Source organism: Rhipicephalus microplus, chromosome 7, assembly GCF_043290135.1.
Source record: "Rhipicephalus microplus isolate Deutch F79 chromosome 7, USDA_Rmic, whole genome shotgun sequence".
NCBI classification, from domain to species: Eukaryota; Metazoa; Arthropoda; class Arachnida; order Ixodida; family Ixodidae; genus Rhipicephalus; species Rhipicephalus microplus.
Genome location: NC_134706.1, coordinates 159,062,394 through 159,089,463, shown reverse-complemented (window position 1 = coordinate 159,089,463; position 27,070 = coordinate 159,062,394). Strand labels below are relative to the sequence as shown.

Genomic DNA, 27,070 nt, shown 5'->3' with positions numbered 1-27,070 from the left:
TCTGTACCGTTCGCACAGTGGGCGTGATCTTATCAAATGATCTACTACAGTCCGGAACCTTCTCGAAAACTGCAGGTGCGGTTTGCGTTGAGAATCGTGTGGTGTTTTGGGACGATAACAAAAACTTGGGAAATGGAACGTGGCAATATCAACATTTCTCATTCGTGCTTCGCATATCATCGGTTCCCACTGTACGCGGGATCTGCCAATTTTTTTTCTTGGCCTTGTATCTAACCAATAAGGTTATACAGTCGAGCCCGCTTATAACGAACCTGAGCGTGACGCAGCATCCGTTCCCTGTATCCCAAAGTTTGTAGTAAATGAAACACAGCTTTTAAAAAGTTGCGAGTGAAAACACAGACTTTTTTTTGCTTAAAAAGTTCGTGATGCACGTGTTTCGAAAGGCAGAAGCAATAAGGGCAGTCTCGAGTTCATTTAAAACAGCAAAGTGCTCGTTCGCTGAGGCCCGTGGCATAAGCTGCATGAGGCACTGGCTCCCAAGTTTTGTCGTTCTCACAATCTGATTCCTCCAAATTGCTCTCGCCACGTACTTCATTCACAATGCCCTAATCTGTGCACGGTTCCGCAGTGTCGGCAGTTTCATCGGCCGTAATTAAATCATCGCAACAGATATCTCACCCGCTCTCCCAGGTCGGAGTCGGCGACGCGCTGCGACAAATCGTCGCCGAAGTGGTCCTGTTCGAAAGCTTCAGGCTCGGCATCGGGCCCGACGTCGACGAAGTCAGCCTCGAGAAAACAGTTTCGCGCACAAGTAGCCGTCACCGCCGCCCACGAAATATTCGCCATCTCCACAGCTGAATACTGGGACACCTGAAGCGGCAAGTTGGGTGCCAGGTGGTCAACAGCTATGAGCGTGCGCTCCGCAACGCGGCACCTAATATGCGGATTAGGCTCCAGCTAAGCGGTCACACTTTCGACGTTTTGTTGATCAGCAGGAAAAAAAAAAGCGTGCTAGTTCTCCTGTCTGCCATCCTGATCACACACGCACACCACGAGCGAGCAAGACGTGCACACGCGACACACATGCTAGAACGCGTGGAATAGCTCTGGGCCTGTTTCCAGACAGAAAACGAAACTAATTCGAGCCAGCGTGGCGGGCCTCGCGGAGCGGTGGAGACGGGCGAAGGGGTTGTGATCAAGAGAGGAGAGCAGATTTGCGAGAGAAGGGCAAGGATTTGCGATAAAGAGAGGGGAGGATGCGGTGGGAGGTCGACCTTGAAAACCAAAACACACTGGAAGGAGGCAGGTTGGGCAGCTTTCCATTCTGCCACTTTAGTAGCTTGCTTTTACTCGCACGTACGAAAACTTGAAAAGAGTTGCATGGCTGTCTGAATCGGTGCGCGCGCGACGGTGTTCGAAGAATCGGCGGCCATAAGCATAAAATCGTTTTGTTGTGCCGGCGGGTTTGCATGGCCTCATGAACTTCGCTATTTCGCGATTCGTTCCACGCAAATTAGCAGCTGTTATCGCGCTTTCGCATGCGTGCAGAAGGCATGCTGAGCCGAGTGCGGAGTGAGCGAGAACAAGTCCTAAACACGGAACGAATCGCAAATCATCAGAGTCGGTGGGGTAGCGTACGCATGTGCACTAGACGCTGACTATCGGATACAGTTGGTGGCCGATGATGTTGGCAATTGGTCTGGTCACTCCAGGCCGGTGACGCCAACCAGCGATCAAAAACAGGGTAGATAGCCGACCGGTCTTCGAAAAATCGGTGGCAGTGTGAAAACACGGGTTTCGTCTGGCGATGCGGGGTGCTCAGAGTAGCGGGGGGGGGGGGGGGGGGGTGACAAAGGACAGAGGGTTGCGTAACAAAAAGCGGTCAGAGAGAGCGGCAACTTGAGGGGCGCGGAGGCACGTCGGCGTTCAACAATAAGAGTGTATGGGCACTTCGCCGATGCTTGATCGGTGGTCGAAATTGGTTTTCCGGGAAGTCGGCAGACCACTGACTCCGTTCGCTGTAACCGATCAGCGGCGCTCCGAGACGTTCGTTGTAAGTGCAATATTGTGCCATTGAACCAATGTATATTTTCACAGTCCCGCGGATATTGTTCGTTTTAAGTGGGGCTGTCATATGTGGGCTCAACTGTACTAAAACTTCTGAAGTGGCGGAGGGGCTCCGTGACCGAATCCGGCGTGCCGCCATGTTGCTCGGGAGAGAAAGCGGATAGGCGCATGGCAGCGTATGTGGCTTTCGCGTTGTTTTCGTGCTAGTAATGTTGCGTGTAGTGCCTCTAATTGAACAACATGGTTCTGGACGTGTGTGTTCACTTTTTGAGATGCTGATGGTGGGCTCTTGAGTAGCACTTGGCTGCGCGAATTGTGTGAAGCCGACACCGGGCATAACTTTTGATGTGCAAGTATGCATGCTTCGCTCGCTTTTCCTCACATATTTTCAGGACTACAACTGCATTCGTGTGTACAAATATTTCGTTTTTGCGTCCGGGTGCACAGAGGCACTTTATAACATTTTTGTGCATTTCAGGATTCCAAAGACGCCGTATTGTGCAGCACCTGGAAGTGCACTCTGAGGCGAGAAGGTTAAGTGCCAATAAATAATGAGGACTAATGTTCAGTACACATGTTGAAGCAGGCGGCTTTGATGAGACAGGGTAAACAATGAGACGATGGGCTTGTAACATTACTGCCGTGTTCGCATAGTTTCCAGCACCTTTACAAAAGCCAGTATGTGAGTGCGCTTAATATAAGTGAGTGCTTCATTTTTGAAAGGTAGTAAATGTAGCACTGGCTCTGGTTTCTGGTATTTTGAGTTTTTTATATATGCATGAATACTACACTCGGAACGCCAAAATTTGTGATGTTGCAATATGCCTCTTTTTATGTAGGAAAAAATGAAACGAGCGCCCCTGCAAAGTGGAGAAAAAAACACTTTGGCCTGAAACACTCGTCATTAAAGGAGTTGTCGAAATCCCCACCCCCTCCCCCAAGCTCACCTGTGAAGGAGTGGTACAGGCAAAAATCACATTATAGCCACTGAGTGATTAGTGGGGCAAAGCGTCAGTCCGCCCGAGCGCCCCTCTGTCTGTGTTTCTGTTGATCTTATCTGTCTGTCTGTACGTCCGTCTGTCTATCTGTCTGTTTGTCTGTCTGTCCGGTTACGCCTGACGCAGGTCAAGGTTACACTAAGAGGAGCTTTGTCCCGAGGTACAATTAACAGCTGAAAAAGAAGGGTAAGGTGTCATAGCAGTATCATCGATGTTTTTTAAAATGTATTGAGGGTTCTCAAAATTCTAATGACCAGCTAATGGAGCAGATAATATTGGACGAAGGAGTGGAAGTGTTCCAAGCTTGCATCGTTTTGTCCGTTTGTTCAGGAGCTTCTAAAACAATTCCGTGAAAAGGTGGATAAGCCCCAGAATAATTAAGAGTTTGCAGAGATGCTGCACTATTTCTCGCCAAGGGCTTATGACTGTGTGCAAGCGACACTTTTATTTTCGCTGCATCTTCTCACAGAATACTACTGCTTTGAGGCAACTGGTTACATATAACGCGAATTGATATCTCTGAGTACCTTTTAGTGGCGAAGCTCCTTAAGGTGTGGGTTGTGCGTCTCCTGTATGTAATAGCCACCTCTTGTTTTGTCCTTGGATGTCTGCTGGATGGCGGTACTTTTATATGATGAATATATGATGAAATAATGCAAGATGGGGGTACTTTGGAGTGTTCACTAGATGAACGGACGGATGGACAGACGTATACAGACAGACGGATGGACGGGCGATTCACGGTTCACCGATAAAAACCTTCGAAACTTTGCCCCACTCATCATCATTCAGTCCGTAGATAGGCTGCGAGTTTTTTTAATATGCTTAAAATGCTAAGTGCAAAAAATAATAGAAGCATATGTGCATTAAAGTCCCTCCCACGTTTCCTCGCTTTTAACAGAACGTACGGACACAAGCGCACAGAGCATTACGGCGTTACAAGGCAGTCGCCGCCTCCTTCGGCCCTGAGCAATATGGCCACCGCAGCGTCACTTCGACACATAAGCGGGTATGCGGGATTGCCACTTCAGAAGTTTTAGTATAACCACCTTGTGTCTAACACGTGTAGAGAGCTGCGTAAGCCACCTTTGCTGCAGTACACGAGAGCCCTGCGGACAAGCGTTTTAAGATTTGGAAGGGGCTGTTAGCACCAGTCACGAGACACAGCCCAGCTTGTTCAGCTACTCGTGCGTGTATGCGCCACGTGATTGTGAGCACTAATATGATTGCTGGCATATAAAACATTTACTGGCAATCATCTAAGAGAAGTGTGTGACATTCTTGCTGCTCTAAAAAATCAAACAAAACTGTGTGCCAGTTTTGTTTTGTTTTTTCACCACCCCTACTCTTCAGCTTTATGAATCTCAAGGTCACCAGCTTGGCAGATTCATGGCTGAATCTTCAGAGTCCATCAAAAGATTTTACAGTTGTGCAAAATGCTAATGGGTACTTTATCATTGTTTGCCGAATTGAGTGGTTCAATATACCACTTTTATTTAAGTAGCAGTGGTCATGGTTTGTATATATTTTGTTTCTAAATGCAAGTCTTCATTTTGTACTGCTCCTAATTTGATCTTTCGTGATTAAAATAACGTTTTGTTTCCCGTAATCTGCTGCAAATTTGGATTTTAGTGCTCCAAAAGTTACGTTTTTATGCTCTAAAAAATAGCTTCGAATTTTGTTTATTTCGGCTATTGCACCCCTGCAAGTCCCATGGTGACCTCATAATTTCCTTGAGACATGAGGTGTTTCACGCTTCGGGTGGACATAGCCGTTTATCTTTTGGATTATCTCTCTCGGACTGTTTTGTAATGACCTTCAAGTTGTATACATATCCAGTTTTAATTGTACTCTAAGTGACTGTGTATCCTGTTCTCCTTCTTCAGAATGACACCACAGCGCCGCAAGCGCCTAGCAGTGTGGATCCTTGCGCTCGTCTTGATCCCCCTTTTGGCCTGGTTCTTCTATGAAGAGAATGGAGTTTCCTTGCCCTCAGTGCAGCCTATGTTGGCCTCGGCTGGCAGCCAGGTCTATGGGGTGAGTTTTTCGCCCCTTTTCAGCATAGCTCCGCCTGGCACGGTGTCTGCATACCACATTTACTCCTATTTAAATTGACCCCTGATTCTAGGCCAGCCCCCAAAATTTAGGAACCATACATTGAATGGAACTGCTGCCTAAATGGAACCAACTGCCTGATGTATGATTGGTTTCATTGATCAATACTGTATTGATACTCGGTTAACACTGTATTCTCCAAATTCAACTCCTGTTAAACAGAATATGTATTATTCTGGTCCCTTCGGGTTCTATGTGAAAATTAATGGGTGTCTACTGCATTTCGAATGTGAGCTGAGCCGGCATAAAATAAAGAAAAAACCCTACAGCATGATAAAAGCTCGTACACCACTTAGTTGAACACAGATATTTATCAAGCCATGAAAATTGTAAACTGGTGATGTCACTAGGCCTTCGGTGCTTCCACGAGGAAAGAAAATTCAATGTGGGATGGTGGCTAGCAGGGAGAAGTTGTTGAACAAAATAATATAGCTGGAGCAAACACCTCTTCAAGGGAACAAAGATGTGTTCCTCCTTTTTTTAAACATTTGCTCGAGGCTTTTTTTGGCAGTGTTTTGCCCAGTTACGAATTCTGCCTCATTGTGGTTTCTATTTCTACCAAGGTGGCAGTGGAGACGTTGAACGCAGTGGCGGCCACCATGGTGTCCTGTTTCCCGCCAGCGTGGCTGTCACGGCCCTCTGCAGGTGTTTCGTCACAGTCCTCGGAGACCTCTGCAAAGCTCGAACAGTCTCAATCAGTGGAGCAGGTGTCGCTCTCGGAAGAGCGTATTCGCGTTCTCGTGGAAACGGAATTGAAACGCCTCGCTCCGACTCTTGCGGCCAGCTTACGTGGCAATGAGCGGCCAACTGTTCAGAGCAGCGTGAGTGAGGTAAGTGTCGGTAACCACATTCAGGTGTGAGGAGAGGGGTCACGGTTGCTCTGTGGCAGACATTAAATTGATGCTAAAGTGTGAGGGCGAATCAGTGTAGACTGGTTAATTAGTCTGAAAAGATTGCGTAATTTCACCACTACCTTTCAGAACAGAAAATAGAGTCCAGTTTTACACCGAAATTTAATCCACACGTGACGTCATAAATTCGATAGCGCTATCTTGCAGTGAAAAAAAATCTGTAAACTGGTGTTGTGTGCTTGAGGCAACATTTCGACAAGACTTTTCATCTAGGCTAGAACTAATTTCATTCACACTAGTGTACGTTCACTTCGTACCCTCTCCTCCAACCTGAGCAGAGGTGAGAGAGGGGGTAATTTTGAATGTGGGGTTGCGAGATAGGGCTGCCACGACGTTTCGTGCAAGCAGAAGGAAAGAGGTATCCAGTGAATATAAACAAAAGAAAGAAGCGAGAGAGGGGGTTAGTTACAGTTGTCGGAAGAAGCACCACTGAACAGTGGTTGAGGTTTTAAAGTCCTAGAAAGAAGGCTTAACTCTCATAGGGGTTCGTTGTGTATCTAGCATGTTGAATAGATATATGTGACTATTTATTAGAAGAAAAGAGGAAAGAAAAGATGCTTCTTTCTGTCTCCCGTATCGGGGACACATCTAAGCGTCTTGTGGGGAGGGCGAATAGGCTTGGATGGGATAGAGAGAGAGAAATAGTGAGCAGAAGAGTAGATAAGGTATTAGGAGATAGAGTCATCTACCCTGGCACAGGAAGAAGGCCAGCGCATCCCGAATAAGTCCCCTTAGCCTCCAGAGACTCTGAGGGAATTTAGGGTCATTGATAAACTTCTTCTGAATGCAAAGGTCCAGAGTCATATAGTTTTTCTGTATTTTGTGTTACTTGGCCACAGTATGTTGTCCAATATATTCAACATTGGAACCCTAGAATATTCAACATTGGAACCTTAGAGAGGCTTCTTCGAGAACAGAAGGTATGGGGTACCCAAAATCTTTGTTTTATGCTTTTGTAGTTCTTACAAACATAAATAAATGACGTAAGTACTCATTAACACATAGAAGAGGTCGTATAAAAATTTGCCCACTTCCTAGGGAGCTGCTGTAAGTCATTGGTGCTCAGTGTCATCATTTCCAACATTTCTCGAAAAGTGAGAAACCCAGCCACTTTGGTCATTAGTATTCACTATGTGAGATCCCAGTAGCAGCTAAAGAAGTACTTCAAAGGAGGAAGCAAGTTTCTCTAAAGTCATTGCGTACTATAGTTTATTGTCCAATACTGTATTTACTCGCCTAATGAACCCACCTATTTTTATTTTTTTTTTTCAGAAAAGTTGAGACCAATTTTGGGGGGAGGGTTCACTAAACGGGAGAAAAAAGTCGCGGGAGTTATAACAAAAAAATTTCGCAAGGTGGCTTTGCTTGTTCTGGCTCGTGAAATGCGTGACGAATTTTTTTTGTAGCCCAAAGCTCTTATTGTTTCCTTTTGTAACGAAAGCGCAAGGATCGACGCCGAAAAGTCGTCCAGCCGCTCGGTTCCCGTGCTCCAGCACATGCTGTTTTCAACCAGCCGTGTAGCTAGCGTACTGGCAGAATGCGTCCTGCGCAGCAGGTGTTTCTACTAAGTTCACAACGACAAACCGGACAACAAAAACGCATCGTCGGATGGCGGCGCACTAAAGTTGCGGTAGACGAGGTTGCACGGCGCGCTGGCGGCGCAGTGGGTGCAGTTGCGCTTTGCACAGACTTCCGAGATGGTGGCCGTGCGACGTGTTTCTGCACCGCCACCGTGTACGCTGCGCGCCAGCTATTTCGGAGGCCACACATTTTGTCTATTGCTTTTTTTAGGGGCGAAGCTCCTTAGGGCGTGGGCTGTGCGTCCCCTGTAGCCTGTATGTAGCCACCTCAAGTTTAGTTCTAGCAGTGTTCACTAGATGGCGGTACCGTCTCCTGTATGTAGCCACCTCTAGTTTAGTTCTTGCAGTGTTCACTAGATGGCGGTACCGTCTCCTGTATGTAGCCACCTCTAGTTTAGTTCTTGCAGTGTTCACTAGATGGCGGTACCGTCCCCTGTATGTAGCCACCTCTAGTTTAGTTCTTGCAGTGTTCACTAGATGGCGGTACCGTCTCCTGTACGTAGCCACCTCTCGTTTAGTTCTTGTAGTGTTTACTAGATGGTGGTACTTGTAGCTGATGATGAAAAGATGCAAGATGTTATAAACTAGAAAGCGGTACTTGTAGTTGATGAAAGACGCGAGATCTTATAAAATAGGAATGATGTCACATCATGATGTCAATGGTTGAAGGCAATCGTTCGATTTAGTGCGGCGACGTACGCTAGGGGGAGCGATGTAATAAAATCGAGTGGGCAAAATGTACAGAGGATTCATGGTTTACCAGGTTTACCTCCAGAGCTTCGCCCACTCATCATCATTCACTTCGTGGATAAGGCGGAATTTTTTTTTGTTTCTGTGCTTGTGTGGCGCTATCAGCAAAAGGGTTTCTCCTGCATCGACAGATGGCGCTTTGCCGCAAAAGGCGTGACTTTAAAATTTCGATTGACGTGGTCCGTGATCGCGCTGCAACTGTTTAGCATGGTTGCAAAACTATGTTTTGACTTTTATCACGTTGTTACGTTGTGATATAATGGCTTGATTTAACATTGTTTTGATAGTCAATGGCACTAGATATCATACCGAAATAATGTGAACGAAAGGAAATTTTTTTTTCCGAGGACGAAGGTGGAGGCTTGGTTCATTATTCGAATGGGTTCATTATGAGAGTAAATACGATATATTAGACAAACTTCCCATAGCTAGGTCTCGGGCAGTTACAAACTATTTTACAGTATAATCTCAATGATATGATTATGGTTGATGCGAATTTTGCAATTATACGTATTTTAAGGTTGCTTCGGATGGACTACATTATGTAAAGCAAGCCGTGATTCGATGTTATACGAATGGTTTTCCCAGCCGCCGTGAATAATGCAAACGCGGCTTGTCCATGGGAGGGAGGCCCGTTCACACTTGACCTCGAAGGGAGGGATGTGGAAAAACTCCTAGGAATTTTTCTTGCTTTGCTGCCCAAGTGGCTGGAAAACTATTCCGTGAGGTCGACGCGAAAAAGTCGGTTCGAAACCAATTTTCCACCACGCGATAGCAGACCACCCTCTTGCTTTACGGCTTTGGCTGCACCACTGAACGAAACACCGGCTGCACTAGCTCTCAAACCACGTGATGTTAAACAACGAGCCGGAAATTGAAGATGGCGGAAGATGCGTCGGCGGAGGCTCGTGTCGGCGCAATCGCGAACTACCAGCGCAGCAAGGCAGATCACGGCCTTGACAAGGACGCGTTCATCGAGAGCCTGCTTTGGATTACAATCACTGTGAACACCCAAAGTAGAAGGTAGAGCAGCAGCAAGTCTGCATTCCTTAGCTAACGTTCTTTGTTTTGGCGCTGCTGTTCGTACAGGTCTAAACTTGCATGGAGAACTAGAACTCTGTACAAGTTTCAGTGCTCTGGAAATGGGCCAATTGGGATGAAATCTGATGCGGCGAAGTCGGCGGCGGTTGCATGTATACGAGGGTCAGAACGAATGTCAACATTTTAGTCTGGCAGGACGAGATCTTGCGGCCACTCTGGTGTTTTCGCTTGAATTCTCCCATTTGAATTCTCCAGGACTCATTTTTTTTTTTCCTGTTGACATCGCGCCGTGTTTTTCTGGCGGAGAAGCGAGTGAGTTTCCAATAAGTTTTTCCGCTTTCCCTCCCTTTAATGCCTAGTGTGAACGCACTTCAGTGCCAGCAGCATGAGTCAGGAAACTGCGGCACTGTATTTAAAGGCGGTGAAATCAGGAAAGTTCAAAAGAACATCGAGGATATTTTTTTCAGCAACAAGTAGTTAGCCCCAATTAAGTTCTTGTTCCTCTTCATGATCAGCTTTGATTTGTGCTTGGTTCATAGAAATCACCTTTCGAATTTGTATCATTGAGATTCTACTGTGTTTGCTGGCCGAAGTATATGGAACTTGTGAATATAGTATGACTGTGTTTATTTTCTGTGTCTACGGGGATCGGAAGTTTGAGGGATTAAAGCTTCAGGCTGTCAATGTTGTGCCCTGCTACGTTATAATGCTGCGCTACTGCTTTCGGTGATTTTCTTTTCAGCATCCACACAATGACAATTAAATATTATGCTGTCCCGTCCCTTGAATGTACTGTTTGTGACAATGTGATCATTCAATCATGTTAATTATGTTTGTAGTGTAGGTAAAACTAGATTTTATATTATGTATGTGATCACTTCGGGTGATTTTAACTGCTAGTTCGATGGTTTTGACATTGATGCTATGTGATATTTTATTGCAGTTTTGAGTGTGTAATTAATCTCCCACGATGTACATGTAATAAATAAAACAAATAAATATCTTGAACATCTTGAAGAGGATGTTTAGAAAACCACTGCAAGTAATAACATCCCATCACTTGTGCTTGATAAGCACACAAGTATACGTTGATTAAAAGCCATCAAAGAATGAAAAAAGTCTTAAATGCCATGTCTCCCCTTGAAGCTGTTCAATTTAAAAGATATTCATTTACCGAGAGTGGACTGTATTCCAAAGCATCTGCATTTGAGATTGTCGAAGGCAGCAGGGTTTAACAACTGGTCATGTGCAATTTTGCAGGATGAAGTGAGAGAGCTGAAGTTGGAGCAAGAGAAACAAAGGAGCACGTGAGTTTCACTCGTCCTTTTTGGCGCAACTTATTTTGCCCCCTTCCCCTCTGCAGAGCACCTTTGAGGTTGTTTTAAGCACTGCCTAAAGCACCAAAGCCAAATAAAAATAATGTCAGAGTGATATATCAATGTTGGGGAATGTCTAAAACATCAAAATTATCAACAGCAGTGCTCTACTAATTCAGAAATTAAGGTATGTGTGCGACACCACATGCGCCACAAGTTGTAATTTTTTTAATGATCTCAGTCAAGTTAGAGCGTCCCGCTACAATTGATCACTGGTAATCAAACAAGCTACAGCGAAGAAAGAGAACCTTACATGCATTAGAAGATGTCGTAAAATGCTGTTTGTCTCTTTACTTTTGACTGCCGGGCGTTACTATAGGGAATGGTGCAAATGGTTCAAAAATTTTGTTTTCACCCGGTTAAGCTTGGTAGGTGGTGCCATTTAGCGAGGCCCAATTGAACCAAGCAAGCAGAAAATTGTTCAGTGGCCCTTGTTGCTGCTGTGGCTCTCTCTACTTTAGCTCTGCTGCTGCTAGTGTGATTAGCCGCACAGTGAAGGCGGGCAACGATGGGTACCGTGGTAGTGATGTCAAAAAGACTGCTTTTGGGCGGGTGATTCAAAGTGTGCTATGTGATGTGGGCCACTAGAAAAGTGATTTTATTTGAAAATACTATATTTACTTGAACAATGAATGCACTCGCATAATAAATGCAACCCCAACTTCTGTCCTCGGAATTTGATTTCTTTTTTACCCGCCTAATAAACGCACCCCCTACATTCATTCGCTGTAGGCCCGTATCACAAACCAACCTTGGCCTTTCCTCACATTTTCAAGTTGCTGTATTCTCTACGTGCGTTATAGGGGCACAGAAATGTTAACAGGGTAAAATATGCCAACGAGATCGGTTCATGTGTACTAGCCTACTTTGTTTAGCAAGCACAATAGCGGCCGCAAACCGATGAGGAAAACTTGAGGTAAAGTCGAGGTTGGTTTGTGAATACGGGCCCTAGTCCTGCTAACTGACACATGGCACCTCCTTCCCCATTGGGTCTCTTTCATTTTTTATTATTACGCCAACCCCCCTCAGCCACCTCGGCTCGCTCCCTCCTGCTCTTCACCCACTGCGGCGTACGGCATTTTTTTTTTTTTAATGTGTGCGTGACACGCCCCTAGTTTTTTATAATCATCTATGTGCCACAGCAGGGCTCACAAACAGTGCGAATGTAGACATCACAGCTCATAAGCACACTGGGAGCGATGTTCAGAAAACTGCACTCGATAACCGACGGCCGCTTCCTGCAAATTCGAAACATTAAGGCCCAATCACATGCACGCAATTTTCGAGCGACGATGACAACATTTGCTGTCGCCATGGCGGTTGCCAAGGGCTCTTCATTGCCTTCTCGTTGCAGGTTTCTGGAAAACCAAAAAAAAATTGCGTATGTCACCCAGAAAAGAGTGTAACGATTTCTGCAACATGGCAGCAGCCCCCCTCCTCCTCCGATTCTCAACTTTGGTTCCAATTTCCGCTTTGTGCTTGTTATCCGCGCATAGTTCAAGGAACGCAAGATAGAGGCTACCTTTTCTACAGTAACTTCTCATGTGGATAATGAGGTATCGGCTGTATTTTGTTGTTAATCTTGTTATTGACAGTTTGTTTTGATCCTTCGGTGGCAGCTAGCTGCAATATTGGTTACTTGCTACAACAATATAAACAACATCGTCGCTGTCGATGTTCGAATTTGACGTGAAGTTGATAAAGTGTGTCATAGCGCACACGTCTGGGCGCTCCTCAAGATCACAGCAAATGCCACTAATTGCGAGAAAAGATAGCTGCAAAATGCTTGTATGGCGTGCGCAGGCAGCGCAAGGACAGCTTGCAAAAGATTGTGCCATCAACCACCGAAGATGGGTGAAGTGCGACAAAGAGGCTGTTTCTAAACATTGTATGTGTATGTCAATTGTGAAAGGCTAAGCGACCTAATTTCGTTTTTTTTTCTTTTTTCAATAATTACCGCATTTTTTGCTCATCCGAAAAAATAGTTCATAAAACTTGCACTACATTATAAACTGACCCCCAACATTGCTGCGTTTTTTTCTAGAAAAAAAGTTTGTTCATTACGCGAGGAAATACGGTAAGCACTTCTTTCACATAAATGTAGCACTACGAGGTTTCTGCATCACTATTTCAACTTTAAATATCGACTTAATATTTGCTTCTAGTGTCACTTTAACATACTCTGGGGAAGGACTGTACCACACTGAAAATAGTTTTCTGGTCATGAAAAAAAACATGAGGTGCAGTAGACCAGCCAGGGTGACCCAATAGCTGCGGTGTTGGGTTGCAAATGGGCATGTGTGAATAACTTTAGCGTTTCCAATATTTCAACTAATATCACAGTTGGGAAGAACTGAAGCTTGGGTAAGTTGGTAAATGTTCATTATGGAGTTATTTGCAGCACAATAGGCATTCGATAGTGCACCCATTAATGTGCTAATCTTGAATTTGATTGCTTCAATATACTTTCCGGCAAATGCAATTCTACATTTGATGCTTGCCTCATGATGTTCCAGCTACATGCCCAGAATTCTTTTTCATATTTTTTTGTCTATTTTGTTTCTCTTCATAGGAAGTGGAAGCAACTTAGAGAAGCACCAGGATTTGACTATCCGTAGAATGCTAGCGATAACCTGTAAAATAGTTTACTGTACTTGGAGTATATAAGCCGCCATAACAAGATTTTTAACTTAGAAAAGGAATAATCTGTGTCAGGGTAATGCAGTAGAGCCCACATATAAGGGCCTCACGTAAAACGAACTTTTGCATAAAACGAACAATATCCGCGTGACCGTGAAAATATACATTACTTCAATGGCACAAAATCGCACTTACAACGAACGTCTCCGAGTGCCACTGATCGGTTACAGCAAACGGAGTCAGCGGTCTGCCAACTTCCCGGGAAACCGATTTCGGCCACCGACCAGGCATCGGCGAGGTGCCCTTACATTCTTTTTGTTAAACGCCGACCCTGCTTCCGTGACCCTCTAGTTGCCGCTCTCCCCAACCCATGGAGAAAGGAAAGTTGTTTCCTTCCTCCATGCCCCGACTGCTTTTTGTTACGCACCCCTCCGTCCTTTGTCCCCCTGTTACTCTGAGCACCCCGCATCGCCAGACGAGGCCCGTGTTTTCACACTGCCACTGATCTTTCGAAGACCGGTCGGCTTTTGATCGTTTCGAAGACCGGCCTGTTTTTGATCGTTGGTACTGTCGTTGGCATCGCCGGCCTGGAGTGACCAGACCATTTGCCAACTTCGTCGGCCACCAACTGTATCCGATAGTCTGCGTCTAGTGCACGCACGTGCGCTACCCCATCAACTCTGATAATTTGCGATTCGTTTCGTGTTTAGGACTTGTTCTCGCTCACTTCGCACTCAACTCAGCATGCCTTCTGCGCGCGTGCGGAAGCGCGAAAACGGCTGTTAATTTGCGCGGAACAAATCGCGAAATATCGAAGTTTGTGAGGTCACGCAAACCCGCCGGCGCAACGAATCGATTTTTTCACCACGGCCGCCGATTCTTTGAACACCGTCGCTCACACCAATTCAGGCGGCCATGCACTCTTTCCAAGTTTTTCTACACGCGCGTTTCGCGAACCTTTCAAGCAAGCTACCCAACCTGCCTCCTTCCCGCGTGTTTTGGTTTTCAAGGTTGTCCTGCTGCCGCATCCTATCTCCCCTCTCTGTATCGCAACACCTTGCCCTTCTCTCGAAAGTCTGCTCACCTCTCTTGATCACAGCCCCTTCGGTCGTCTCCACCGCTCCGCGACCCCCGCCACACTGGCTCGAATTAGTTTTGTTTTCTGACTGAAGACGGGCCCAGAGCTATTCCACGCGCTCTGGCATGTGTAGCGCGTGTGCGTGTGTTGCTCGCTCTTGGTGTGCGTGTGTGGTCATGATGGCCGAGGGGAGGACTAGCACGCTTTTTCGTGCTGCTCAACAAAACGTCGAAAGTGTGACCGCTTGGCTTGAGTGTAGTCAGCGCGTTAGGTGCCTCATTGGGGAGCGCTTGCTCATAGCTGTTGACTCCCTGGCAGCCTGGCAGCCAACTTGCCGCTTTGGGAGTACCGGTAATCAGCTGTGGAGATGGTGAATATTTCGTGGGCGGCGGTGACGACTACATGCGTGGGAGACTGTTTTTGCGAGGCCGACTTCGTCGACGTCGGGCCCGATGCCAAGCCTGAAGCCTCAGAAATGGGGCGGCGATTAGTGGCCACGCGTCGTCGACTCCGACCTGAGAGAGCTGGTGGGACATCTGTTGCGATGGTTTATTACGGCTGATGATGATGCCGACACTGCAGTACGGTGCACGGATTGGGGCATTGTGAATGAAGTACGTGGCCAGAACGATTCGGAGGAATCAGACTGCGAGAACGACGAACCTTTGGAGCCATTGCCTCATGCAGCTCATGCCACGGGCCTCAGCGAACGAGCACTCTGCTGTTTTAAATGAACTCGAGACGGCCCTTATCGCTTCTGTTCTTCGAAACACGTGCATCACAGACTTTTTGGGGCAAAAAATTTGTGTTTTCACTCGCAACTTTCTTAAAAGCTGTGTTTCATTTACTACGAACTTCGGGATACAGGGAACGGATGCCGCGTCACGCTCAAGTTCGTTATAAGCGGGCTCGACTGTATGTTCGTTTAACCTTGAAGTGGGGTTTCGCACCAGTGCGGATTTAAGCGTGTTCGCAACTCCAGAAAATTCTCAGTATGCTGGCAAAGCTGGTAAAAAACAATGGCTGCGACTAGCAGGGTCAATGCAGCACTTTCGCTATGGTTTTGCTTGGCGCTGTACTGAAGTTTCTTGATTCTGACGTCGCATCGTGTTGCTTCGCAGAAGGCAAAAGGCTGCTGGCCACCTCATTTTCATCAGCATAAAAGATATCACTGCAAAACAGTGGAAATAGCTGCGCTTTGCTCATGAATACAGAGCCTGTTCGACGAACCACATCAGATTTACTTCAAGTTGAAGAACCTGTCTAGCGGGCCTCTCCGAAAGGTGCTAGCACTTTTGCACTGCGTTGCAACACTGCTACAGTTAAGGCCTTGACAATGGTGATTGTTGGCCTAGTTGGTACTCTTTTAATGACATGCTTTGGCGGCAAATAACACAAACACAAAGTAAAGGCACACACAACGACAAGCACTAGCAGCACTTCCAACTAAAGTAGACAGAGTGCAAACCTACACTTAAATAACGACATACAGACATGCGCAGTCTTAACACAGCCTTACGCTATCCAGCTATCAATCTCTTCTCCGGTAAGCACATCACCGACGCGTCACTGATACACCTTTCACCTTTATTTATAATTTAATAGGCTTTCATCAACTCACGCGCAGTTTTATTCCTACTTGGTACACACGCGTATTTGGTACACACCCGCAGACTTTGCCATGCGTAGGCGAATGCACCAAGCCATCCTTCATTAGATTTAATTCATGCTCCCTAACACGTTTATTAATACACCATTCAGTGGTCCCGATGTACGAGTTGCCACAAGAAAGGGGAATTTTATAAACCACACCTTTGGAACATTTCTCGTACGTCGTGCCATGTTTCTTGCCGCATTCGTGGCGGCTCGCCTCCACACCCCGAGCAGTTCTCCGGCACAGCTGAGCCAGTGTTACAGGCGTGAAACAATGACACGTACCCCATACCGGCCTGCTATCTTTTTCAGGTTGTGGGAGACCTTATGAGCATAAGGAATCGCTGCAGGTAATACGATAACAGTTTCTTGTTCTCCTATGGCAGCTCTACTACCTTCACTCTTCGCTTTCCGCAAAAGTGCTTCGGAGACAGCTGTCAATAAGGAGTCAAGGAAATTCGTAGCTTCAAGTCGCTGGATCTAGTTTTCGAATGATGCCTGCATCATGTGCGTGCACGATTTTTCAAGAGTTGATCCCAGGCAGAGCATAGCTATACCCCGCTTGACTATTTTTGATTGGCAAGAGTCGTATAGCATCACCCCTTTTTCGGCGCAAGGAAAATATTGCCAGGGAATTGCATTGTGACAGTTCTTGTGTGAAAATCAGTCCTGCCTTTGAGGCGCGCACTTTAAAACCGAAAACACTAAAAATGCATCGCGAGGTTTCACATCTGAAGGCCATGCTTTTCAGACTGTCATGCCATTGAGTGCAAACATACAAGGGGATGCGAACATTGCAACAAGATCGCTGAGTCACTTCGAATTCTCATTTTGGTGTTCTGGGCAATAGGTCTTTTTAAAAAAACACTATGCTCACGCAATGAGACCTGCAGATCATGCATTAAACATACCAGTGCACTAGCTGTGCACTCCCAAGTGTGTTACAACGAACCAGATCAGCGTGATGGAATGATGCCGTCTTTTCGTCACTTGCGCTCGAAAAGGGATTGAAACTTGTGAGAACGCCGCTGAAACTTGATCAATATTTGCTAGGAAAAATTAATTTTCTGAGTCTTGGCGTGGCACAGCGCTCGGTATAGCAGATGTACCACTGTGCAGGAGTTCGATATACGGGTGCACTGGTCCCATACTTTTGCATGGGTTTCTTAAGGGGATTTTTCAACTGTTTGATATCGCCAATAATTTGATATATCCAGGATCGACTGTATTCATTCATTTCGACTTTGAAATTTCTAATTCTCTAAATTACAGTTGAATACGTTAATATTTGTTCGAACATTTGCTGAAGTCTACCATGGATACAACAGCATCGCAGCGCCATTTTTTTTTTCTCTAAGAAGATTGGGGAAACCTTATAGTTCTTTTTTTTTCCAGGCTCGACAGCATTGTCCACGTTTTGGAGGACAAACAGGACTGCTGCCCGGATGTGGCTGCACTGCTGGCTGGTCTGGACTTGAGGATCATTGCCAAGGTGCTTGAGGTGAGGGTGCTGCAACTGAAGGTTTGAGTTGGATGCTTTTGTGTCTCTCTCAGGGTGGATTTCACAAGATCAGAATACGGTCATCAACCAAAACTAGGGGTCCCTTAAGCATTCATCCAAGATGACCAAGGCGAAAGCCTTTTGCTTTTAAAAGAGAAGCTCCTGAAGCTCGAGGCAAAATGTCAGGTGTCTACAAAAAAAAAGCTACAGGTTCGCACAATCTCCATTTAACTTCTAGCCACGCATCTGAGGAGCAGCCACCACCAAGCCTCGCCCACTGATAGTGACAGTCCGCGCAGCCACGGCGCTGAGTTTTCCCGGCGTGCTATAAGCTGAGTACGACCAATAAAAGCACCGCGTTTCTGCTGAAAGTGTCAGAGTCATGTTTAATAATAACGTGTGTACTCGTGTAATGAACGCACTCACATAATTAATACACTCTCAGCTTCAGTCATCAAAATTTGGATTTATTTTTCCCGTGTAATAAACGCACGCCGTGTATTCATCCCTGGCAGTCCTGCTAACCGACACTTCAACTCCTCACCCATTGTATCTATTCCGTTTTTTCTTACTATGCCGACCCCCCTGACAGAGGAAGCTCAAAATTCTCTCGTAGAAGGCCTTCTTTCAGCCATTTGCTGATTTCAACATGGCATGCTCGATTGTTACAGGGATCCCCGCGGGAAGCCACGACCTGTCCACGGGTGCCTGCGCGATCATACTGAAACAGTTGCATGCAGTAAAACCTTGTTTTAATGAAGTCAGTGAGACTGCGAAAAAATTTAGTACAAGCGGTAATTCGATATACGCAACTGCTCCATAGAAGCTCAACAAGTACAGCTAAATTAGCCGTGATAACTTCTCTGAAGTGGTATTTAGTGAAACAAAATTTGTTCATGCAAAAAACAAGTCGGTCAGCTGGTTTTGTCGGGCGCTTTGGCTGGATGCGAGGAGTGCCTGCTCCAGTTTGTTCAGGCTAATTATGAACTCTATTTCGCAACAGACGCAGGCTCTCCTTTGCTTGTGTCACTGTTAGTATTTCGCTAAGCTGTTCCTCTAGCGGCTCATCTCTCTCGTCGGGGCTTCAAAGCAAGCCGACTATTTCTGCCGGCTAGTCAACTGGGGCATTGTCGCCTTCCCCACTATAAGCAAAGGAAGCTTGTCGCCCCCGTCGTGTTAGCACCGAACAGCACTGTAATATGTTCTTTGCTTTGTTTACATCCTGATGAGCTTCCGCCCGGTGTAGTGCACGTACACTTCGGCAACAGTTTGTAAAAGAATGTTGCCTCGTCCATGTTATAAATGTTTCTATATCTCCATACTGCTGAAGTAGGGTGCTCAGCAAATGCTTGCGCGATCCCTCCACGACACCGCGGTCCACGGCTGCACTTTCACCAACGGTAGATATTGAAGACATGCTCTGTCATCTCTTGGAACGTTCAAGCCAGCCGTTGCTGCTCGTAAAATCTTGCTTGCCGTTTAGGCAGCTAAGTCTTTGACTATTGCGGTCAATGCAGGCCCATTCACGGAATGTTCGCACTTCTATCATTTTTCAGTCATTCGAGAAGCGCTCCTTCCACTTCAGGATGCTTAGAATCATCACGGTTGCGCTTTCGTTTGACTGAGAGCCTTCTTGAAGCCGCCCAGAATGGCATCCTTATTCTTCAGAACAGTAGAAAATGTTGACGGCGGTATATTCCGAATTGTCATGAGATTTCAGACTTTCGCCAGCTTTTTTCACCTCAAGTATCAGGTGAACTTTCTGCTTCAATGTCAGACACTTCCGTGCGGTGCCATGTGCACTTGATGCCAACTTAAGGGGGGACGCGGCCTTTGAAAACCGAAAAATCGCGAAAAAGTTGATTTTTGGCAAACCACATATTCGGGCAGTATATGTCATAAACTAGCTTTTCTGTAAATATCAACGTCTAATTCGTCGCGAAACCATTTGAAATAAAGTTTAGAACATGCCGCGGTGGCCCTCGAGCGGCGCGCGAGCGCTCAAAATACCCCAACTTGGCGTGATCGCAGTTTCTCGACTGCTCGACGGAGCGCCGCCATTTCGGTGTTGTTTTGTTTGTGAAATCTTGCTCTTTCTTTCCCCGCCACCTGCGTCGCCGACGGCAGCGCAGGAGAGGAGGAAGCCGCTCATGATTGGAGGGCTCGCGAGAGCTTTCAAGTTTCCCGCGGCTGAGGCGCGCAGCTGGGATTGGGCGAAGCGCGCGCTCCCCAAGGATGCGGGGGAGCCCGCGACTGCCATTGGCTGCTGCGCGCGATGACGTAGCGCTCTTGCGCATAATGCGGTCGATGCAGCCGCTCGTCTGCTGCTCCTCCGTCCGGCGTCTTTGTGTTCCGCTCACTTTCGTGTATTGTTGCAGCCGTTCGCATACTCTCCACGTTTCAAGTGACTTCGAAACGATTTTCAACCGTCTTTACGAGACGATTTTCAACCGTCTATACGAGACCGTTGTTGTGTTCGCTCACGATGCGCCCAACGAAAAAGAAGACGCTACAATCGTTCGGTGCAAGGAAGCGAGCTATGAAGCTTGTCCGCACGGCCAGGCTCTCCGCTCGCACGTGCGCCGACGGTGATCGCGCCGACGGTACCTGTGGGGCAGCTTCTGCTTCATCTACGCAAGAGAGTGGTCGCATCGACGCGCCTAGCAACGGGACTCCTGCTCCGCCGGTGCAAGAATTTGTCGTTACAAGTGCGCCTGGTGTCTCGTGTTCATCGACAGTGGCTTCCGCATCTTCTCTTTCATCGGCCTCGAGTGTGATCGCGTCGTCAACTGTGCATTTGCGAACAAGTTTTCTGACGTGCGAGGAGAAAGAGGCGGCGGATCAACAACGCGCTGCTGTGCAAAGAGAACTTGGCGCTATGCCAGCGACGGAGCGGAAATTTCAGGCAATGGAGCGCGATCATGAAGCTGCCACCGCTACAAGTGAAGGCGAAAAATTTTTCCTTGTGCAAATGGATGCCCTAGACGACCTGCTATCTCGGACCCCGTGCCACCGGTGCACCGCGATTGGGATGAAGGTACGAGGAGGCACCCAACTTGGACTTGCTGCAAAGCTTGAGCTAGTATGCTTGCATTGTGGAGTAGTTTCAAGCTCATGGAGTTCATCTCGTCAGGATGACACAAAGGCCTTTGATGTGAATGTAAGAGCCATTATGGCAACAAAACAAATAAGCAAGGGACAAACAGCTCTCAACGACTTTTGGGCAGCGATGAACGTGTCCCATCGTGGCCTCCATCACAAGACCTTTCAGAAGCACCTGAAGAAATTCAGGGAACCGCAGACACAATGCATAGAAAATTTCTATGCAGAATCTGCTTCTGCTGTAAAAGCCACTTACAAAGAAATGGATCAATATTTCACCAGGGATATAACAGTTTGTTATGATGGAACATGGCACAAGCTGGGGCACACATCCCATATTGGAGTCGGGGCAATTATCGAATACCATACGGGCCTTATCTTGGACGCCGTTGTTCTGTCTAATCAGTGCCTTGGTTGCCAAGTAGGGCCAAAGCCTGGAGACGCAGACTATGCATGCTGGCTGGAGAATCATGTGTGCCAGAAAAACACCGACTCTAAATCAGGGAGAATGAAGGTTGAGGCAGCTATCATCCTCTTTTCACGCTCACTGTCGAAGCACAACCTCCGTTACACAACGCTCGTGTCTGATGGAAATAGTGCCACCTTCTCTGCCCTTGTACAAGAAAATGTTTATGGACTGGTCCCCATTTCAAAAGAGGAATGCCTGAACCACGTTCAGAAGAGGATGGGGACTGCACTTCGCAACCTTGTGCAGAAAAGTGACAAGGCTTTGGGAGGGAAGGGCAGGCTGACAAAGGCCCTCATCGACAAGTTGACAGATTATTATGGCTGGGCCCTACGGAACAATTCCGATGATGTGGCTGCAATGCGGCGGGCAGTGATGGCATCGTAGTACCACCATGTGACGTCGACGGATGAGGAGCCGCACGACGACTGGTGCCCAGAGGGTGCAGACTCCTGGTGTCGTCACAATGCCAGCAAGATTACCGGTGTTCCACCTCCGAAGCATTCGTAGAAGCTGCCACGCTATGTTGCAGATGCACTTCTACCCATTTATGAGAGGCTCTCACAGGCTTCTCTTCTGCAACGCTGCCTGGGAGCAAAGACGCAGAATGCATCAGAGTCCTTTCACTCTGTGCTGTGGTCCCTCATGCCCAAAGAGCAGCATGCGTCACTGATTGCTGTGGAGACAGCACTGCATGATGCAGTGCTAAGATACAATGCTGGCTGCTACAGGGCCACCCAAGAGCTAGCTTCATCAGTGGGGCTAACACCTGGCCACTTGGCTATTCAACGGGCAGCCGAGAAAGATTCTCTGCACTTGAAAAAAGCTAAGAAGCGATCCCTAGAGAAGATGGAAAGGCAGCAAAGAAAGAGAGTGCCAAAGGACACCTCTAGTTACGCTGCAGGTTCATTTTAGAATCGCCTATGTGCTGAAAACTTTCAAACGTCGTTTTCTCAAAATGACTTTTTTGGCTAGTGAGGCTGCTTATTCCAGCCATATCTCTGGAACCACTCATTGGATTTCCATAAGTCTTTTTTTATTATGTACATGAATAAATTTCTGAGGGGGTGACAAGCCCATTTTTTCAATATATTGTGTGTGTTATTCATTATATTTAATCAAAATTTGATTGATAATATCCTAATCACGAACACAAAGTTTGATGGTCTGCTAAAACTTTTCAGCAAGGAAATTCAAAAAAAGGGCTCTGTTACCCCCTGGAGTATCAATCTGGGAATCATCATAGTTAATTTCACAGTTCTAGCATCTTTTGAAAGTTCTTCAGGCCTGGAATAAGAGAACCATGTGCACTACCCTGATATTCTGCTGTAACTTGAAAACCAGTGAACATAACTTGATGAAATTTTGTAGTTCTTCTAATGCTTTTGCTATAAGTCTATCCTGAAAATTTCATTAAGATATCTCAATAAACAAAAAAGTTGGTATCCGATGGTAGCCTCCCCCCTTAAAGCACTCGCGATGTGCACACACAGCGTTACAGGTTCACACAGACCTTGCACAACACTCGCACATGTGTCTTCCAATCACGGATGGAAAAAACCCAAGGAGCATGCTGAATCTTCATACTGGTCACGCTGAATCTTCATACTGGTCACGCTGAATCTTCGTACTGGTCACGGTAAACCTTCGGAGCACGCTGAATCTTCGTACGCCACTGGCTACACCGGTGGCGGAGCAGCAAGGAGCAGCCGGCATGTTTCGAGCACCTCCGTATTGAATAGTACCGGAGTAGAGCGCGGAGGAGGAGGGTAAAATCTGCGCCATGGAAACTCTCACGCCGTCTGCACTAGCGCGCTTTAGCCTGGTGAGTGGTGACGCAAGTCCGAACATTGTTCACTCAGTGCAAAAAAGGCTACTCAGCGTAAGACGTGCATGAAAAAAGCACGCAGGCACTTCGGCGACGTGGGCGGTTGCTTGCCCACGTCGCCGTGAATGTGGATCTGCAACTTGTTACTTCACTCTAAACGGAGCGAGCTATTCACATGCTTTGAGTATTGTGGTCTAAAATACGCTAATTGGGGTTGGGAGTGCATGACACTTCAATAAAAGTGATAATTCGAATAAAGCGACTTTGTTGTAAGGGGGGTTTACTGTATTTGAAGAAAAAAAAAAGAGCGAAGTGCTCAAGGTCACAAGGAGCACCTGAAGTATTTTCTTTGTCCATCCTATTCGTTCCAGCTTCGCTTTCAGCGCTTTTGTCGTGACGAGAGAAGAGTGAATGCGATTGCAGCGTGCGACAAATCTTCAACTCCGCTTATACTGGTCGGATTCTTGAAAGTTTTGCGCCTATAAGTCGTGAGGCACTAAACTCTTCCAGTGCATCCATTTCGTGTTAATTTGAAACAGTGTTTCAGGGCGCCTTTAAGAGGGTACACGGGTCTCAGAAGGCCAAAACTCACGAAAAATCTACTTTTTGAAGCTGACATTTTCGGTATCTGTACCTATTTTTGCACCTATCTGAGATGTTTCTAGCTTCTCGCTTCATTATTTCTGGCGCAAAATCAATTTATAACATCCCTGCGAGATGAATGTGAGTGTATATAGACGCTGAAATCGCGCTTTTTCCGCGCCAAACTATTGCAGTTACACACGAGCTATCGTGTTCATCTTGGTCTCGTTTGGAAGGGTCGTTGTTCATCTTCAATTTCCTGCCACCATTGGCTCGCCTTGCTCATTGGTTTTTCAACAAAACGCGTCATCGAGAAGCACTAGCGCGCGATTCTATTGGCTGCTTGGGTTATGTGACAAAACCTAGGCATCCGATGGTTATAGCGCGATAACAGAACGACGGCACAGAGACAAGAAGGACACGAAGGACACGTGTCTGTGTGTCGTCGTTCTGTTCTCGCGCTATAACTATTGTCATGCCATACCGACTGGCCCAAGCTGCCACACTTCTAGGCATCCGATTGGCTAAGTGGCGTTTTCGGCGTCTGCTTCACCATCGTGACGCACACGAACATGCGCCATGTTGTCATGGTGCTACTCACTGCCTGCGACAGTAAAGAAGGTGGCAGCGTCTCCTGCGCCGCGCGGCTCAGCAGCCAGACCCACGCAGAAGTGGCTCCTGCGCCGCACGGAAGTGACGTCACTTTAAAAATTATTATCTAAATCTATTTAAATGTATAAATTATTAATGTATAATGTGTTAAACCTACAAAAATTTCACTAAGGAGGCGTTTGGCAAGTCAATCAACCTATATTTGTAATCAAAGACATATTACTAGTTTTTTAAATACAGGCGCCGCCATGGGCACTGCGGCTGCGAAAGGAAACAGTGCGAGATGGTAGCTGCCTGCGATCTATGTTGGTCGTGAAAACTCTGACAAAATCGTGACCATGGCCTAGGCCGCCACCAAGGAGAACCGGAGACCGTGTCATCGGTGCTTCATGTGGTTGCTGGATGCCTAATTGAACCTGGAGGTTGGAGCTAGCACGGCCGTCCACCGTGCCGCAGCTTCATCTGAGTGTGTACGCCATGAAGTTTCTCAGTATGAAGTGCGGATTATTGTTGTTGGACATACTGCATTTTCTAGATTGCAATGCCAAGCATGTTGTTGTCAAAGGTGAAATTGTCCTTGCTACTGAGATTTGCTGGTCGCGAAGGGCAAGGTCAACGATGAAATAAATGCTTTTGCACAGTTCACGTGTGACTGACCAGACGCACGTGCATGACACCCCAGTGCCTCTGCGAAGTGTTCTTACGCAGGATGGAAACAACTTTATTGTAGTGATCTTACGAAGCCTGTGATCTACGAAGGCCAAAGCTACTGCATTGCCGGCTTTTTGTTAAGTGCGAACACGTACGGCCATTTTCATCCGTTGCTACGTTAATGATCCCGTGCTGTCACAGGCCGTGCGTGTTATTCAGCAAGACAGACAAGCTGTTTTGTAGTTAGATAGGCTAATGCCGTCGGCACTTTCCCTTGGGCATCGTTCATCAAGTGCGATCGCCTAGACCATTGTGGTGGCATGTCAGTATTTTGAAGCGGCCTGCCGGTTACCTCACCAGGTGATAGTACACTGAGCGACATAAAAAAAAAGTTTCCCGAGACTACTTTGCAGTGCGCCTTTCGGTCATCAAAACTTTGATAAACCGTGCAAATCAACATTTCTGAGACATGGGATGGAGAAACCAATTCAGACAGCTGCATTTGAGTTTTTCGTGTCATTTTGCGTCTTGCCGATTAAGAGCAATAATTCGCTATATACTTTATTATAATAATATAGCCAGTTCTGCTAGAGTCATCAAACATCCAATATTAAAGGGCCTGTGCACAGGACCACCACCAGCAGCAAGTCAAGCTGACGGGAGGCCAATAAGGATGCGCAAATTTTAAAACGATACATGCGCGAACAAAAAAAAGAAAAGTAACAAAGACTGCAATGAGGCTCGAACCACCGACCTCACCAGTCCTTATTGTGCCGCTCTAACCTACACAGCTGCCAATTGGATCGGAACGATTAACAAGCCAGTTTTGTATTGTTGTCACGCTGGACCTAACTAACATTTTTTTTTACTTTTACGTTTAGACGTACCGCTTAACACTCCGACTATTTAAACAAAGCGCCTAACTTAAAAAAAGTGCACGACTTCATTTCCGTGCGGCGCAGCAGCCGTTTCTGTGTGGGGGTGGCTCGTGCGCCGCGCGGCACAGCAGTCTCTGCCAAATTATACCAAATAAGTTTCGTGCTACAGTAATTTGCGAAGTGGGTGTGGCGATCGTTCGTTCGCTGTGAACTTCAGAATGAGCCCCACTATGGCTCAGGCAACGCCTCCTCTATTATATGCTGCATGAGAAGGAAAACAGCTGCCACACCCTTTCCCTCTTTTATTTTAGAATGTTTTCAGTTGCTAGCGTCACCTGTATCGGACAGTGCAACAACGCAACACTTTTCATTGCCTCCAAAACAGTAATGTACAGTTGCAGGTATCGAACAACTCTCGACTGACGCGCCCCTATGCGCTGCAGATGAAAAAGGCTTAGCTAGTACCATAGAGTTTCCTAAAATAAACTAGAGGGGACTCTGGCGCTGCGATCGTTCAGCGACCATGGAAATGATGGGTAGTACACACATTTGCCTAGTCTTTGTACTTGCGGGCGGCGAATCGTATTTGCGGCTTCGTTTATTGCTGTGTTTCGGTTTTGTTTTCAAAGAAAGATTCAACCCTCTTGAACTTCGTGACCTGATTTGGAAAGGTAAGTTTAAAAGAATAAGATTATGAAGCACAATCGCTGAACATTTGCTAATATTTGTTTCGTAAGAAAACAGCTCCAAGCCACACGAACACACACGGAGCCAAAGGCAGACCACAAGTACGAATATTAGACAAATGTGTGCACAACCCATCATTCCTGTGCTCGCTGAAGCGCCGTGCATTGCAGCTCCCATAGATACTAGCGCCAGAGTTCGCTCTAGTGTATATTAGGAAACTCTATGGCTGGTACCCCCCACTGCCGTGATGATAGTGTCGGTCGCGAGCGCCACCGCGCGACGCTTGCTCAAAACTGAAGGCCGGCCAACTCCGCTGGGAGCGCGAGCCATTCCTCAGGCATCTTTCTAGAGGAGACGTTGGCTCAGGACAACAAGGATAATGAACCCACCGCGGTCAACGGCGGTCCCCAAGTCACCGGTGTAGGCCTAGCTCACATATGAGCACGTTGGTTGCGGACAACGTCACTCTTTTGCAGCCTCATCAGTTAGAGGACGGCAAGTAAAAAGCAGAAGTGAAGCTACAAGAGATATCAATCTTTGTAGTGACAGAACGGAAGCGCAGTCTTATCGCAAAACACGTCGATTCCACGGTT

The 27,070-nt window shown here is 46.7% G+C and overlaps 1 protein-coding gene across 2 annotated transcripts in view; it reads left to right on the top strand.

Moving 5' to 3' along the window:
• Positions 1-27,070, top strand: part of LOC119179842 (uncharacterized) — a 193,886-nt gene that overhangs the window by 88,166 nt on the left and 78,650 nt on the right. The window contains exons 7-11 of one of the 2 annotated variants that reach the window (XM_075869874.1): positions 3,928-4,035; positions 4,913-5,063; positions 5,705-5,971; positions 10,684-10,730; positions 17,566-17,671. In XM_075869874.1, coding sequence (XP_075725989.1) covers positions 3,928-4,035; positions 4,913-5,063; positions 5,705-5,971; positions 10,684-10,730; positions 17,566-17,671 — 679 coding nt within the window. The remainder of the gene's footprint in view (positions 1-3,927; positions 4,036-4,912; positions 5,064-5,704; positions 5,972-10,683; positions 10,731-17,565; positions 17,672-27,070) is intronic. The other variant, XM_037430960.2, reaches the window with a different exon arrangement.